The sequence below is a fragment of the Macrobrachium rosenbergii genome, chromosome 20 (genome assembly GCF_040412425.1).
Source record: "Macrobrachium rosenbergii isolate ZJJX-2024 chromosome 20, ASM4041242v1, whole genome shotgun sequence".
NCBI classification, from domain to species: domain Eukaryota; kingdom Metazoa; phylum Arthropoda; class Malacostraca; order Decapoda; family Palaemonidae; genus Macrobrachium; species Macrobrachium rosenbergii.
The window spans coordinates 28,446,246-28,465,795 of record NC_089760.1 but is presented as its reverse complement, the minus strand read 5'-3'; the positions used below and the strand labels follow the sequence as shown (position 1 = coordinate 28,465,795).

General features: G+C 33.2%; 1 protein-coding gene across 8 annotated transcripts in view; it reads right to left on the bottom strand.

The window, feature by feature from the left end:
- Positions 1 to 19,550, bottom strand: part of LOC136849181 (uncharacterized) — a 1,024,479-nt gene that overhangs the window by 395,176 nt on the left and 609,753 nt on the right. For all 8 annotated transcript variants that reach the window (XM_067122296.1, XM_067122298.1, XM_067122295.1 and 5 more), the window contains one exon: positions 3,131 to 3,355. In XM_067122296.1, the coding sequence (XP_066978397.1) occupies positions 3,131 to 3,331 (201 nt within the window). In that variant the 5' untranslated portion in view covers positions 3,332 to 3,355. The remainder of the gene's footprint in view (positions 1 to 3,130; positions 3,356 to 19,550) is intronic.

Genomic DNA, 19,550 nt, shown 5'->3' with positions numbered 1-19,550 from the left:
ACCTATTAGTTTTAACTTTTTCTTGTAAGGCCAAGTTTTTTTTGGGTTTTTAGGCTCTCTAACGGACTAAATATATATATGTATGTATACATACATATATATATATATATATATATATATATATATATATACATATACTATGAAAGGTATATATAATATATATATATATATATATATATATATATATATATATATATATATATATATATATATATATATAATATATATATATATATATATATATATATATATATATATATATATATATATATATATATATATATATATATATATACTTACTGTGAAAGGTAACGCACTAAGCAAGATAACAAAATACGAGGAAATAGGAAAAAAAAACTCCCCAGGGAGACACTTTACGACAACACCGTCTTTAAAAAGAGTCGTCGCAGTAGAGAAAACGCCGACTGGAGGAAAATTTGAAAAGGACATCCACCGCCCGACGTCATTTCGTTGAAGGACTTTAATGGCCATAAAAATCGCGGGACGACGTTCCGTGAGCAGAATGGTCGAACGAAAATTAAAGGAATTGAATTAAGGCTTTTGGAAGGGGAGGAGGAGGAGGAGGAGGAGGAGGAGGAGGAGGAGGAGGAGGAGGAGAGAGAGAAAGAGAGAGGGAGGTCCTGCACGACAAAGGAGAAAACAAGAGAAAATGGAGAAAAAAAGAAAAACGACGAAATCGCCGCGCCTCGAGACCTTCTCTTGTTCCTTCGTGTTTGATGGAATCCATGATGAAGTCAGTCAGCTGTTGCGATCGAGACGATAGAATGAAATGAAAGCCGAACTCCAATCGACGTGATGGGTTCGGTGACATCGGCGTCAACGATTAAGCTGTACTTGAAATAAATTGGATAAAGATCGATTGCACTCCATTTATCACAATAATTAGTGGGTACAGGCATTTAAATTCTGATGAATAATTTGGCATGATAATAAATGGCTATATGCATTTAAATTCTGGTAAATTATTTGCCATGATAATAAATGGCTATAAGCATTTAAGTTCTGATTAATTATTTGGCATGATAATAAATGGCTATATGCATTCAAATTCTGATCAATTATTTGGCATGACAGTAAATGGCTATTGACATTTATATTCCGGTGAATTATTTGGCATGATAATAAATGGCTATTGGCATTTAAATTCTGATGAATTATTTGGCATGATAATAAATGGCCATAAGCATTTAAATTCTGGTGAATTATTTGGCTTGATAATAAATGGCTATAGGCATTTAAATTCTGATGAATTATTTGGCATGATAATAAATGGCTACGGGCATTTAAATTCTGGTGAATTATCTAACATGAAAATAAATTGCTATATGCATTTAAATTCTGTTGAATTATTTGGCATGATAATAAATGGCTATAGGCATTTAAATTCTGGTGAATTATCTGACATGAAAATAAATGGCTATAGGCATTTAAATTCTGGTGTTATACCCCCACATCCTTAGAACTTTCTGAATCTACTCCTTCTTCCTACAAGAAAATTCTGAGATATACATCGTTTTATCTTCTGCGTAAGCCACAAAAATCACCTCAAAATACTCTGGTCCATTGATTCATTCTTTTTGAAATGTTAAGCTCTTTACATCATCTCCGTTGAACCTTTACTTCTCTTATAGTATCTATTAATATTTCATAATAAATTAGACAATCACAATACAGAAATTTCACAGAAGCAGCGGGTATTGGTTTCCTATATCCATACACAACAAAAACACATCACTCCCACAAATGCTGAGTTGGTTTTCGCATTTCAACTTTTGCCTCCATATATATATATATATATATATATATATATATATATATATATATATATATATATATATATATATATATATATATATATATATATATATATATATATATATATATATATATATAAACACATACATATACATATATATATATATATATATATATATATATATATATATATATATATAATATATAACAATTCACTTTTTGTCCGCACCTTCTTCATCTTTTATAAATATTCCTATTGTTGGCTCTCTTCTCTTCACAATTATTATAAGGAAAAACAATTAGTTGACACGTCAATTCCCACGATTCGTCTTCTGCACTAAGCAATATTTTGTTCCTCTTCAATTGTACAAGCAAAAGCCACAACGTAATTTGTGTATGAGAGCAGAACTATGCTAACATACCCAAAGTACGATAAAAAATGTTCTTCTGAATAATCCATAACTTCACGCACTATGTGAATACAAACTTGTCTCAGTACTCCTCCATCCCATTCAACAATATCAGCCGCTTCCCTTCGCTTTGTTGTTCCCTTCCTCTCAGTGTCCTGAGCAAACAAATGAAAATACTTGGAGCCATGAAATGTTTGCTCAGGACGCTATCCTCAACTGTAGTTTTTGGGACAAGGTTACTGTTTGCCCGCGTCGAATAACAATAAACCTCCTCGTATTCGCATTCCTTTAAACCGTAAGTGGAGCCTCTAGATACGTAAAACGCTACGGGAATTGAACGCAACACTTCAGTCCTCTAAGTGGAAAGGATGACGGACATGGGATATGTGCCACGGCCAGGAACTGGAACCAAAATGGCCATTCTTGGCCATTGTCAAGTCTAGTAAAGCTAGCTAGTGAGCAGATGGCGGTGAGAAATGTAGTCACATTTCGGCACATCTCGGATATTATATGGAGATGTATAATGAAAAAAGAGAAAACATTTTAGTTAAATATATTAACAACACTAGAGAAAAGCTGAATTATTGAAAAAGACAAAGGTACACATCAAAATATGCTAGGATTCTTAAGTATGGAGAAATTAATAGGAAATTACCAACATACACTACTAATATCAAAATAAATCAAATACTCAACATCAACGTGCGCAAAATTAAAAATTCTGGCCGTCTGTCTGTGTCTATATAATATTCATACTATATATATATATATATATATATATATATATATATATATATATATATATATATATATGTGTGTGTGTGTGTGTGTGTGTGTGTGTAAATAATACGGTGCATGTCTACATATACACATACATATAAACTATAATTAAAGTAATGTTAAAATATAACAAAGCAGACAAAAAAGCTCTGAGCAATTCATACCTGGGCCCTTTGCGTCCGCTTGGCCAGGGAGACCGGGGCTTGGTCCTTCACTCTGGAGCAGACGTCGTTCTCGTGCACAGGGCTGTCATTCTGTACCCCCTTCCGTCTTGCAACATGCTTTTCCTTCGTGCCAACATTTCCTCTCTTGGCGCCCATCACAAGGGCTAGAAGGACTAGCAAGAGCAACAGTTGGGCTCTCATGATCGGTGTTTTTTTTAAACCACTCTGGAAAAGAACAGAGAAGTATAATTAGCATCTGATGAAAAACGCACATTAGTAAACAGCTAAAGTACGTCTCGGATCCTGTCAAAACTGGTAGTTAAAGGTATGTATCCTAACCTAATCCTGATATGTAACTATAGGATTACTAGCTTTAGCAACTGAGTTCAGACTTATTTTATCCGATAACTCCATTATGAATGTTAGCTGGTAAACAACCGATAAAAAAAATTGTATGCAACTTCTTAAAAAACAAACATGATACAAATGTTTTTAACAGGCTGAGAGCAAAGCGTATTCATTAACTGACCCGTAACATGCAAATACAAAGAAAGTGTATTTACTAAGAGAGTAACAGTCATGAAAAAGGAAAATGCAATTATTAATACCTCTATACCTTAAACCAAGAACATGTTATTAACTGCTTGACAGTCTTGAGAAGAAAAAATCTGTTTTCACCCTTCTCAAAAACAAAGAAAAAATAAACTATTAGCCCTTTTTTTATTATATGCCTGCTATTTTAGTGAGCCGGGCCTGCTTTTCAGGCTAAAACCGGCACGAGTGCATAAACTCTCAAGGTAGAGTTCAATTTATTGAGCCCTCTTGCTTCATCTTTTCAATCATCGTGCCGTGAATATTTCTAACATTTTTAGGCGCATGCAAATCTGCTTCAGTTTTCGCTCTCACGGAGCCAGATATTTTATTTAACCTGTACGAAATCAGAGAAAGAGAGAGCGAGAGCGTTAGTAGGGACGTAAAAGTGTATTTATAAACAAAAAAGAAAAATAAACTAACATTTCAAACTGAACAAAACACTAGCTTTAAAGATTAAATGATGAACTGGGATAAACACTTACTGGAAAAGGATAAATTCATAAACAGAAAAGAGTATTCCCAAAGACACTAATCACTTTCATTTTAAGCGCTGCAAAGCCTCTTCCGTCGGCTTTCACATTCTTGACTGAGTCAATGCAGATTTTGCCCGACGTTTAATACACCTAATGTGACCTATTATACATGATTTTCAGCATCAGCAACACTGCATCACGAGGCGAGATACAAATCTGCCTAGCGCTTAATCGCTTTTCATATTGCTGCATAAGAAGCGAAGTTGAAGTTACAGGCTGATTGCTTGGTTTTCATACTGTGGCACTGCAAAAACAACGGTCAGCAACGACGAACATAAATAATCTAATTGAATTACTGTCTTTGCACTACACAAAAGACGTTGACAACACTCTCTTACACGAGGCACAGTTGCGCAACCCAAACGTGCATTTAACACTCTTACACGAGGGACAGCATAGCCGCGCAACCCAAACGTGCATTTAACACTCTTACACGAGGGACAGAATAGCCGCGCAACCCAAACGTGCATTTAAATACTCTAACTGAAAAACATAACATATCATCTACTGTATAGTTTTGCGTTCTGTGTCAAGAATATCCTTCAGTGGGAAGCAAACACCTTTCTGCAATGCTTGATCATCATTTACGCCAATATTTGAAAATGCACTTTAGGAATTGCTTAGACAAATGCGTCTCAGTTCCCCTAGCTCCTCAACATAAACAAAAATGGAATGATTAGGAGAAGCACATGGCCAATCAACCATTCGTGCAGCACTTTAAGAGAAGTGGGTGTGAATGAAAGGTGGAAAGCCAGTCAGATGCCGATGACAAAGTCTTAATTGCTGACAGTGGAAAACAAAAGCTACGAAGACAATAAGCAAAACCCACTTCCACGCAAATTTTACAATTTTATATAGGCAAGATGATAAAAAAAAATTTGTATTGAAGTGGTCTGGCATATAGAGAGAATGAAAGAACACTGTCTTTTGAATGGGATTCAATACAAGCATTTCGAAAATGGAGCAGCATGAAAGTTATGACGTTAAAAAATATATCCAGGAAAGCTTACAGTGAAAGCAAGAAGCTTTCTATGACTCAATAAATGTGTAGATTAACGTGATAATGAAGAATTTTGCGTATACATATGGAGACATTGGGACACTATGAAACAACTATAAATCAGACTCCTCCTTAATTCAGATATAAATGATGGATGCTGCTGTCATGTCCGGTCTTCCTTTTTTAACCCACTCGCTTTCCGAATAAATGACACTTCTTAAATATCTCTGCCATGGGCAATTCCACAAAATCCAAGATTCTATTCTGACTCGGTCTTTCAATTGCAAATAATATGGAAATGATTACGAGGAGAAATTTGTTAATCATATTTTCTCCTGTAATATAATACTTAATCGATCACTGTTATAAATTTACTTCATATATAGCAATATTTAAGGAAAATCTATTCTATTTCACATTCAGGGCTTCTCCAGTCCCAATAACACCTACTTATAAACTCTTTCCATTTCCCGCAAAACTTTTCTAATAATCTCTACATACAGCCACTTCGAACCAGCACGAAAGTTTCGTGCTGCATAATCAAATTTTCGAAATATATTCTCCCTTTATGCTCCCGTTCTCTTTAGGAGGGTTTCAATGGCTATAAGCGTGAAGACGTTAAAAACGTTATAATTGCTTGGTTCGACTTTTCTATTTCATCTGTGTGTTTATCTTGAAAAACGATGCCTGGGGTTCTTTGCAGTTATGCAATGGTTTGTCAGTAATAACACTCACTCTCTCTCTCTCTCTCTCTCTCTCTCTCTCTCTCTCTCTCTCTCTCTCTCTCTCTCACACACACACACACACACACACGCATACACACGCACCAGAAACCCATTTACATATCTACATCAAATACCCAGATTATAAATACGTTGCTACGTTGCAGTTGAGTACAAGGAGACAAACGGAGGTCTCTAAGGGGAGAGAGCGAGCTATCCAGATCACAAAAGGATAATCTCATCATTTTCCCCTAAGCAATATTACTGCACTGGATTGCCACCTTCGAAAAAGTTCATCTTGATGCACGTTCACCTAACGAAGCGAACCCACGAAGCTGGATCCTAACAGTTTTGACGTACGATAAAAAGCGTAAGTCGGCAAAAAGTCGGCTAAGGCTATGAATCGCTTTCCTTAATACCCAGGAGATTATTTTGGAGCCTCGACATTTTAACCTTTCCTTGATCACATGCTCCAGCTCACTCCGGGGATTAAAGCAGTCAGCCTTGCCTAATTCTACTTCGTAAAACTTTGAGAAGAGACGGGGCTGGTTAACGTAACAAGAGAGCAAAAGTGAAGACTTATTTGGTGTTGACTGGTAAAATGTATACCTTCAAACTATAAAGAATTATTACCAGGAACATACTGTGTATTTATACGAGTGTTTTTACTCTTCCAATATTCATAATGAGTTTCAACGGTACTGCTGCTACATATTAACTGGCCATGAGGATTAACTGGCCATGAGGATAAAAGAAGTGTATTAACTTTGATGGAAATTGAGGGTAAATCTGGAAAAGGTGTGAGAACTATTTTAACCACTTACTTAAAATTTTAAGTTATTGTTAATAAGAAGAGTTAAACTGAAGCGTAAAATGTCAATAGAAATATATTACAATACATATGACTTATAAATACGGAAAAGTCTGAGTTTCTCAATTTCGTAATAACAAGCTCTAACATTACTAATACCACAGTTACCACTACTACTATCACAACCACTGTTGCAGCTACAATCATAATACTTCTCATAAATTCTTATTTTCAGTGTACTTGAAGTCAAGCATCTATTTAGTCTTTCCTTCTTTGTATATGTTTAAACGTACTTAAAGATAAAAATCCAGGAAATTATTTTCAGCCCCAGTCCAGGATATTTTTTTTAAAATAAAAAGTGCATGAGTGAAAAAACTATAGCATACAAGAATAACCAAGAAATATAATACAATACAATCATTTATATTTACATATTCCCATATTTCTACACATACAGTACATATAACTGTACTGTATATTTACCATAGTTTTTACTAATTTTAAATATGATTTTTAAATACGAAGCCGAAAATAACTTATTAATATTTAAGTCACTATAGCTTGGGTATAACTTACATTCATTAAGAATCAAGCGAGATAAATATCTTTTTGGGCTGGAAAGGGTGACAAGTGACTTGTAATCGATCAACCAACAAGAATATACACCTAGTTCCAACCCGAAAAAGCAGAGATTTGAATCTTGGTCTGAATAAGAACCTTCATAATATTAATATATAATTTCCTTTGGATGTACGTTTTTCTCCGCGTAAAGTGAGTTCGATATCCGAACACACGCACACACACGTGTATGTGTGTATGTATGTATGTATGTATATATATATATATATATATATATATATATATATATATATATATATATATATATATATATATATGTCTATTGCTCGTGTCACTATGAGGCAATGTAAGGTTCTTGCGGAATTCAGCGCATTCCAGAGGGTGAACGCCTGATGATCTGCGGAGTTCAGCACGAAGTGCCCGGGTAAAAGTCCCTTGGATACAGTCCTGGGAACGGAAGAGCCGTCAGCGTTCTGTATCGAAAGTTTTAGAAGCTTCTGCCCGGGTATAACCAGAATTTGGGTGTGTAGGGAGAAGGTATTCGTGTGTTTGTGTGTTCTGTACATTGGCTCATAAGCTAAGTGTCGGAGTTTTGAAAAGTCAAGTGAGAAAGGACTCCTAAGGACTCTGGGATCAGATTCCCTTGCTGTATGGTGAGTGTTACGCTTAAATAGTACTTATATTGTAGTGGCAATCATTTTATTATTTCTTTCAACATCTATTTCTATGTGGTATAATGTTGTGAGCTAAGTTGGCTCTAAAATTCACGAGAGATGATTTCTCTCTCTAAAGATGTTTCATGGACAGCCATAAGTAGCCATGCTAAGTCAGGCACTTGAACGAGGCCACTTTAGCGAATTGGTAATAAATAGACATTGAGAAATCTCACAGTGACTGGGGTTTTATTATCATTTTATGACTGACTAATGTAATTCAGTAATTTGTTATCATCATATCTTTCAATTAACCTGTCACGTTGTTAGTTTGTAGAATAAACCTTATTTTTCTTAACACAGTTTAATTTACACAGACTAAATTAAATGTAGGGTTTTAGAGAGAGAGAGAGAGAGAGAGAGAGAGAGAGAGAGAGAGAGAGAGAGAGAGAGAGAGAGAGAGAGAGAGAGAGGAAAAGCCACGGCTACCAACACTTCAAAGAGGTAAGTGTTCTCAATCTGTTTTTTTTTGTTCACACACACACACACACACACACACACACACATATATATATATATATATATATATATATATATATATATATATATATATATTGTATATATTATATATATACATACACACATAAATACATACATACATACATATATATATATATATATATATATATATATATATATATATATATATATATATATACAAATATATACATGTATGTGTGTAAATCTAAGCGATATAACGAGGTGTATATAATTTAAGAGAATCATAGTAATCCAAGCCCATGGCCAACTGAGCTTTTGTTCATGGAAAATATTTATTCATATATAATCTGATTTTACTTTAATCTCTCTCTCTCTCTCTCTCTCCAATTCGTGCACACTTACACCCACAAGCAACGGCAAATTATTCCCGATGACATGCGAAATCATCATCATTCATAGCCACTAAACTCCACATCATTATCGGCCGGACTGCAAACCACTAATTGGGCAATGCCAACGGGAAGCAGACGACAAGCTATCAGAAATGTCAATTATATCTGAAATCAAAGATATCGCATTAGAGCTACTCTCTCTCTCTCTCTCTCTCTCTCTCTCTCTCTCTCTCTTTCTGCGTGAGTGAGTATTTTCATCTTTCTTTGTTTTCGGATACCGATGATGTCTCTCAATATGTCTTCCTGTCGATCCATAAATAGGGAGCTCCATTCGCTTAATTACTTCCCAGTAACGTAACGTTACGGGTTCACGGGTTCACTGATAACCATGGTTAATATAAGCCAATATTATATATATATATATATATATATTCGGGTTCATATATATATATACATATAAATATATATATATATATATATATATATATATATATATATATATATACATACACACACACACACACATATATATATATATATATATATATATATATATATATATATATATATATATATATATTATATATATAGTGTGTAATACATGTATATAAAGGAATTATGTTGTTATTGGAGAATCAAATAAACAGTGTTCTTAGTATTAGTAGTAACGATGTATTTAGGCATTCGCTCTTCATTTTAAATTTTATATTACATATATACATACAGATGCACACACACACACATATATATATATGTTTGTGTGTACGCGTGTGTGCATATAATATATTTAAAATGAATAACTAATGTTGGAATACACGTTTACTACTAATCCTAAGAACGCTGATTATTCGATTCTCCGATAACAACTTAATTCCATTATAAGATACTGACCTTTAATACGAAGTTGTACTGATAGATATTTGCCGAAATATTTTCAATAACATCTTAAACGCCCGACGTTGTAAATGCATTATATCTTGCATTATTATTATTATTATTATTATTATTATTATTATTATTATTATTATTATTATTATTATTACCTTAGTGTGGAAAATTGCATGGAAACACCTAAAAGGCATTTTCTATTCACAGCAAACATTCTCAAAATAGGTTAAAACTGTGAGAAAACGGCGAAACAAGGAGAACGCATTAACTACTAAATGAAACAATATATATAATATATATATATAATATATATATATATATATATATATATATATATATATATATATATATATATATATATATATATATATATATATATATATATGATGAATACTTTCTATGAAATACCATAATTACTACTGTGAAGTACTATTACTGCTTCTAACAGCCCTAGCAGCAAGTTGGTTCTATTGATGACACCTAGTATAGGATAATTCTAATAAAATTGAAAGTAATACATTTTAAACCCTAGCATCATGTCCACTGCAAAAAAATATTTTTCTTTACATATATATCTTTTATTATTACAAAAATTCTTCAACCATTTTTGACTGATTCCCATATAGGCTTCACATTATTGGGAAGCTTGACTTGTTAGTTGAAAGCATTGGGCGTTTTCCATATAACTGTTTTGAATAATAATAATAATAATAATAATAATAATAATAATAATAATAATAATAATAATAATATCTTTTTAAAATTTTTATTACTACTCTTACTTTGTAAATTGTGATTTATAACAATGCAAAATAAATGACTGGGGGGAGGGGGCTATGATGTGGAAGCGTGAGGAGGAGATCTTAACTTGCAGGCGCACCATGAGCAGAAGTGGTTCAAGGAACCATAATAACGTACTCTTGTAACTACGCATAGCTGTAAAGAGATATGAAGTGACCACAGTCTTTCGTTCAATTTATATTTGATATTTATTCTCATTTTCATTTTCATATAAAACTTTAATATTTTCTTTAGAGGTAAAAGTCCATACCAGAAATAGATTGAGATTTCCATTTTAACCAATTCTTTCTTTTCACTAAGAAAAAATATATTTCGAACAGTTTTTGCAGATAAATTGCACAGGGCGCAAAACACAGAAAATGCAAATCAGATTAGTGGCAGAGTTTTCGGAGAATAACAATTCCTGAACAGAAAATGCAAATTAAACCTGCAGAAATAGAATTTCAATAAAAAAGAAAATATTTGTTTTTTCTCAATACTAAATAAAATTCCGGTGAACACCGCTATCATTTCCATGACTAATATATTTTGCTAAAAATGAAAAGACCTTGCAATATAAAAATGGAATATTCTTCATGCAAATGAGAGAGAGAGAGAGAGAGAGAGAGAGAGAGAGAGAGAGAGAGAGAGAGAGAGAGAGAGAGAGAGGTTCATGCTAAATTCGGGTAGCGACCTCTTCCTTGGTTACGTTGCGAGGGATATTACGACTTAGTCGTGAAACAGGCACACACACACACAAACACACACACAATATATATATACAGTATATATGTATATATATATATATATATATATATATATATATATATATATATATATATGCATATATATATATAAATATTAACTTTATCAATTACACAATTGTTCTGTGCATTAGTAGAATTACTAAAAGGACCTCATTCAAACTGGATGGTATCAAATGGAGTAACTTTTCCCTGAATAAATACTCCATTTGATACCATCCGGTTTGAATGACTTTAGTAATATATATATATATATATATATATATATATATATATATATATATATATATATATATATATATACATACATATACATACATATATATACATATATATATATATATATATATATATATATATATATATATATAAATATATATATATTTAAAATATTTAACATTGGAAGGTACAGAGTGTGATGGAAGAATTTTATTGTGAGATGGTACTGTCGTGAGCTCGTACTTGCAGAATCGTTATTCAGCAAATAGTTGATCATCTCAGCAGTTAATGTGATGAACACGCGATATTGGCCGAGTCATATGACCAAGTTGCTATGCGCATACATGAGTTCGTGTGTTACAGAATCTCGATTTTGTGTCTAATTCTGCCCAAAAATTAGTTTGGTCGTTCATTAGCAGAACTAGAGCGAGATCGTGAAGACATTATCTTTGAGTGTGGCAAGCTCTTAGAATTGGCAGAATAACAGTTCAGACTATGAATTGTGGACTTATGGTCTTTTACCATATTTCAAGACATTTGAAGTGGATAGCATTTTACCATTTCAATATTCTATTTTATTGTGTTCTATATTTTACCATATGCCATTTATCATGCATTTTAGACTTTTCATTATTATGTTTTTGCACTTGTATATTTTTGGGAGTATTATTTTGTGCTTAATTTTTTATATGATGACTTTAGGGCAATATATGATGTTATCATGTTGGTGTGATCATAGAGAAAGACAGACGCAAACCTTTGCAATGTCTAGTATTTTATGTGGGAGACTTGAGACTAGACTTTACAAAGTCTATAATGGAATATGTGAGAATTTTTGAATTTGCAGGCTATTAGCCATAATCAGATTTTTAGTTGGACTGAGACTAAATCTTGAGTTAGATGTTTTTCTTAATTGACAATTTCATTTATGATGCATTTTAATCTTTGCTTTGTTTGTTCATTACTTGTTGGGTTGCTTTAAATAATAAGTCTATTTTTGGTAGGAAAGATTGAGTTTTCCTTATACGACCCATTTCATTTCTTAATGTGGAATGAGAGAGAGAAATATGCGAGAACGAAAGAGATCTTTTGAGTTCGCAAGAGAGAGAGAGAGATGAAAAAAAAAAGGCTGAATCCCCCATCGCCTTCTGAAGATAGACCAATCGGTATGTTACGTAATATTCCTACCCGGAATATTCTTATCTGTTTCCAAATGGTGTAATATATATATATATATATATATATATATATATATATATATATATATATATATATATATATATATATATATATATATAATAGTACCTTTCATCAACGTGCAAGTGAGACAAAAATACTCGTGAAATAAATGAAAAACGAAGCGCCATATTTTGGTTAATACTTACGTCTTGGCTAGACCTTTTCTTTATAGATGTTTTTAGTTTAGCAGTAAGTGGAAGCAAGAGTTATACAGCAAGTTTCTAAACTGCGGAGGTTAGGGGATATGTTGTCGAAAGATGTGGCGACCTTTGTGAACGTTCCTCACGCGTTTTATAGGTTCGTGGACTGCTCCCGACCAGCGATCCACATATCCAGTCGGCTCTCATAGGCCAAGAAAAAGAGTGTGGAGCACGCAACAGCATTCCTAAATACTCGCTATGAAACCTAAAGGCTGGGCCACTCTAGTGGCAAAAAGGCGAGAAAAAAATATATAATTACTCACGGTAACCCACAAGAAAAGACAATGAATTACAGTGGATAAGAGTACGAAGGTAATGAAGAAAATAGAGAGAAAAGATCACATCCTCTGTCGGAAAACTTCAATTTTACAGTCTTGATCCCTTACGGCTGATCCTTTGTCAAATAACCGTTCAATTCTAAAAGATAGATTGGATGGAAGACATTTAATGACACATTTAATTACAACGTACGGTAAACATGCACGCTGTTCTGTTTTCATTGATATTTTTATGTGCATTTTCATAGATATTGAAATAATCATTCACACAAAATTATAATTATATATATAAAATATATATTTGTATATATACAATATATATATATATATATATATATATATATATATATATATATATATATATATATATATACTATATATATATATATATATATATATATATATATATATATATATATATATATATATATATATATATAGTATGTATGAATGTATGTTTGTAAAACATAAGTGTAAATACACCATGCATATCCTTTGGGCTGTGCGCTTCAATAAGCGTTGTCACCTATTATAATGCCCATTTAAAAAGAGCGTTTATCTAAATCATGATTCTTAGTCATCACGTAAAGGTGAAAATTTCCTAGGAAAACGTGTATATTATAACGAAACCCCGTATTTTATGATCATTTTCATTTTTTCACACAATGCAATCCTCTTCCACTAGCATTACCCTTCCATGTCACTAATTTTAATCACTACCGACTGCCTTTTCACACAAGCGGCTTAAACGTAGCCATTAGTCTATCAGTGAACGCTAACAAAAAAAAATTCAATGACAACCAAATATCAAAATCTAAAAATCATAAATAAAAGCATTTTTCCTTAAAGCAAAGTGTACAATGGGAAGCGATTCCTTTCTTGAAAAACAACCTGACAGCATAAGGACAAAAACAATAAGCTGGAACACACAAAAACGTGCATTTTGACCAATAAAAAATGCTAACATTCACAAAGAAATATCTAAGAAATTCAAACTAACATTTGCAAAGAAATATCCAAGAAATTCAAACTAACATTTCCAAAGAAATATCCAAGAAATTCAAACTAATGAACTGAATAAAACCTAGCAAGAAACGTTACGTCTTGCGAACAAAGTGCAGCTTTAAATTGAGATCAAAGCCGAGAAGAAGTTTTATAGTTATTGGTTAATAAATTCTGTCCACATCTTGTAATGGAACACTGTGACCAGAAAGGCATAAATTCGATGAAAGTTGAACGATAAAGTTCAAAGGAAATACTTTCGTGATTTTTAAGAAACTTCCGTTTATAAAGAAAATAGTAAACACAGGAGTTAACTGATATGATTAGTTCTCTGTATCACACACATCTGGACTTAGGAGCGCTACATATTTTTGTGTTCCCTTATCATTTAACATATCACATTTTAAGATTTTACTTTTTCCTGTCAATTCAGAAGGGATATCCTTTGACATATATAGCAGTGAAAGAGTTTGGTCTGGCAATCTAATGTTCCCTAAGGTCTCTTCTATTAGCAAAAATTTAATGAATAAAAAAACTCGCTTTCAACTGTATCAATTTGGAAGTAAAAATGCATCTTCTAATTTTTCATGTTTTTTTTTAAGTTTTGTTTTTAATTCCTCTCCTGATCTAATGCCCGACCACCTCTCCCGCGAAACCTGTAACATGCTCACAGAAAACTCATTTACCTATTAGCATAATCAAGGCAACATCAGTCAGAGCACAATTTCTTTTCCACTATTTTCAGGCTTTGGAACTCTGTGCTGCTTCCGTTTACCCTGACCGTACGACCTTCCAACCTTGAATAAGTGTACCTAAAGATTCGTACGTAAATCCACTCTATTTTTTCTCCGTTCTTTTCTAGTTATCACCTGTTCTAATAAGAAGACCTGGATACAGGTGCGACAATCTAGTTAAACATCAATTATACTGTGAGGTCCAGAGCTGTCACCGGGACCCTTGGGGCATCGTCGCTTCAAGACAAAAATCTACATGACGCGCCGAGACTCTCAGGAAACTCGGATCCAGAGCTCCTGTTTCAAGCGATCTTTTATGCATTTATCAGAAGATACTTTATGTCCTTGTTAGAACTGTAATTACTAATGTATGTAAGGCATTGCAAGCTTTCTAGCGGTCTGTATTTGAAACCTCTTTCTAATTTGTATATAGAACTTTTTTTTTTTAACGTTAGTTTAACCAGACCACTGAGTTAATATTAACTCTCCTAGGGCTGGCCCGAAGGATTAGACAAGCTATTTAAACCCTAATAATTTAATTAAACCTAGCGACATATGTTTATCTAAGAACTAATTAAGTTAATTAGGAATATATTATAAATTATTCTATGAATCTTATATTTTATCGTATAAATGATTAAATTTAAGGAATTTTAAAATATTAAAAAGTGAAAATTTGTCATTTTCTGACAGTATATCTTTAAAGGAATATCTTCTAAATAAAATGTCTCTTTGGATTCTATATTTTGGACATACCTTTAAAATATGCTTTACTGTTATTTGTATATTACATATTTCGCACATAGGTATAGGGGCATGGGGGTTACTCATCAGGTAACCATGTGTCAGTTTAGTGTGACCAATTCTTAGCCGTGTCAACATTACTGAAAACCTTCGGCAATTCTGATAGGATGATGGCCACGGGTCTACAGTTTCTTTTATTTCTCTTAATTTATTGTTAAGGCTGCTTTCCCTCCAGTGTTAACCATTCTTCAGGTGTGAGAAAAACGCATCTGACTGTATATAGATGTCCCTCTGTCTTCCTCTAGTGTCAAATTCTACTTTTCCGCTAGCAAGAGTTCTTCACCTGTCAGAGATTTTGCGCCAATAAATTAGAATACCTTGAACCTGCCTCTTACTTGCCGCCTCGTTATAATATAAGTATACGAAAATCCAATAAAATAAATATTTTTTAAGAGGCTGATAGAAAAGCATCCAGCAAATAACCCAGACCCAAACATAAAAAGAACACGATCTGTTTTTTTTATCACAGTTACCTTGCACTGCAATGCATTATTTGGAAAACGAGCAAGCCGTTTCACCTGACAAGGACATGTACATAACTGCATAGTTGCGCAAACATTACTCATGAATAGTTAACGAAGTTTAAATGGAGGTTATAAAGCAAAACCCGGTGGAATTGTAAGCAGAAATTGATTGCAGTTACAGTTTACCACCTGGAATATTCATCCTCTCACCCACTTCCCCTTCTTCCTCTCTCTCTCTCTCTCTCTCTCTCTCTCTCTCTCTCTCTCTCTCATACACCATGTAATTTACCCTCCATCTGAATAAGTATAAAATACTAAACGTTCAGCGGTGGCTCACATATCCGGTACATTAAAGAATTACTGACATTATTGCCCTTGCTGTTCCATTTTTTTTTTTTTTTGCGAATGCGTAATAGTTCTGAAAAAATGGACTACGACGCAATTCTGAGATATCATTTTCCTATATCGGAGGATATTACAAATGCTTCATTTAAAGGCAATTCAGATGATGCCTTCAAGTACTGAGATCAATACAAACTTATCGATAACAAATATGACAAAGAGGAAAGGAAATAAGCAAAAGAGGGGAGTCAATTTTTCTATCGGCATACAGTTAACGCACATACATGCATACATACAAACCATACATACATACATACATACATACATATATATATATATATATATATATATATATATATATATATATATATATATATATATATATATATATATATATATACATGCATACACATACATACATACACATATGTATGTATGTATTAAACATTACGGCGTTTGCCAAAATAATGAACAGTTCCGTAAAAAAATTAATGATAGCAGCCATATATTTGCTTAAACTGCTGAATCTCCAATACAGCCCCGGTGTAAAACTTGCACAACATGACCACTTCATAAACTAGAACGAAAACTCATTAACAACGGGACAAACTTCCTGCATACCGCATGATGTTTACCTTCACTATGCTCTATCTCTGTCTCTCTTTCTCTCTCTGCAGACTATAGCTTGTTATTAAAAATGTTATATATATATATATATATATATATATATATATATATATATATATATATATATATATATACATATATATATATATATATATATATAAAGTATACATATATACATATGCATATATATTATATACTGGTATATACATATATATATATATATATATATATATATATATATATATATATATATATATATATATATATATATATATTTTTAATAACAAGCTACTTAAAAAGCAATAGTCCCAGCTCGTGTAAAACCACTTTCCCCCAGAACAAATCTATTACTTAAGAGAATGACCTATTTATAAGGAAAAACAACACTTTTAAGCTTTCTATTGTCCCACTCAGGAACATCAAAAATATAGAATGAAAGGAGCCATAAGCATTCTCTTTTTAACGAAACGACGGAATAAATGACAGATCAAGAGTTCCTGTCCAATGGGTTTTGAGATCTCCACACAAACACCGATATTGCAGTGAAATGGAGTATCAGTTTTTGATGCATTTAAAGAACGGGAAAGACAATTGGATCCTTTTTCCTGGGGACAGCAAATGGAATTCTTTTAGGGTCCTCCCCATTTCTCAGTTTCACACTTATTATATATATATATATATATATATATATATATATATATATATATATATATACATATATAAAAATAAAATATATATCTTTATATTTACAAAAACAGAAGATATCATATTCCTTCTTGATGCAGATTCCCTTCTCAAAAGCTTAGAAACAGAATAGAATGAATCAAATGTCTTAGAGAGAGAGAGAGAGAGAGAGAGAGAGAGAGAGAGAGAGAGAGAGAGAGAGAGAGAGAGAGAGGGGGGGGACACTGAACCGTTTTGTGAATCTGACCGCTGCCGATCTGTTAACTATTATTTGCTTGTTTTATGATTTTCGTCTCTTCAAAGTGAACGATAATGACAGTGAAACCCAGCGGATAAATTCCCAAAATAGTATAAAATTACATTCAAGCAAGAGCACATTTTCCTCGTCTTTAAGAAAAGGAAAATTTACACAAGCTGGTGATGGCAGATAGTCAACTTAATCTATCAACCTCATCAGAACAAACAAACAAACAAACAAACAAAAAAATCACAGCATGCTGATTTTTTGCTGTAACGAATAAACTAAAAACTAAACAAGTAGCCTAAAAAATACGCCAAATTTCTTCGGCGCAATCGAGTTTTCTGTACAGTCGCTGCAGCGTATAATCAAGACCACCGAAAATACGTAGATCCATCTTTCGGTGGTCTCAGTATAATGCTATATGAACCGCGGCCCATGATTCTTTAACAACGACCCGGTGGTGACCTATCCTATATCGTTGCCAGAAGCACGGTTATGGCTAACTTTAACCTCAGATAAAATAAAAACTACTGAGACTAGAGGGCTTTAATTTGGTATGTTTGATGATTGGACGGTGGATGATCAAACGTACCATTTTGCAGCCCTCTAGCCTCTGTACTTTTCAAGATCTAAGGGCGGGCAGAAAAAGTGCGGACGGAGAGATAAAACCGTCACAATAGTTTTCTTTTACAGAGATCTAAAACTGAAAAATAAAACAGCGACCCCAAACTTCAATCAACGATGCAACGGGATAAAAGACAAAAGGAAGAGCTCCCTTTAAAATAATGCGTTTCGAGATCGTTAGACAATAGGTTTTGAGATGACTTGACAGTGGGTATCGAGGCTGCGAAATCACCAGACAATGGATTTTGATTTCACAAGACAATGAATTTCGAGATCACGGAGCAATGGGTTCAGCTCGTCATGCAATTGGATTTCAGATCGCAAGCCCATGGGTTTCGCGATAGCTAGACAATGGGTTCCCAAATCGCCACACAATAGTTTCCAAATCGTGATACAATGGGGTTGTCAAATCGGCAGACAATGGGTTCCAAGCTCGTCAGGCAATAGGTTCCGGATCGCATGGCAATGGATTCTGAGACGTCATACAGAAGGGTTTCGAAATCTCTTCACAAGCGGTTCGAGACTGCCATTCGAAGGGTTTCCAGATCGCAGTACAAAGGCTTCTTATACTGCAACACATTGGGTTAGGACTGCCAGACAAGGAATACTAGAAGGTTTTTCAGATCACAGAGTGGGTTTTCCTACGGCAATACATTGGATTTAAAGATAGAAAATTATAACTAACTCTTTTTCCTTAAGTGCTAAAATTAACTGGAATTCTTAAAACGTTTCTTTCATGTACTTT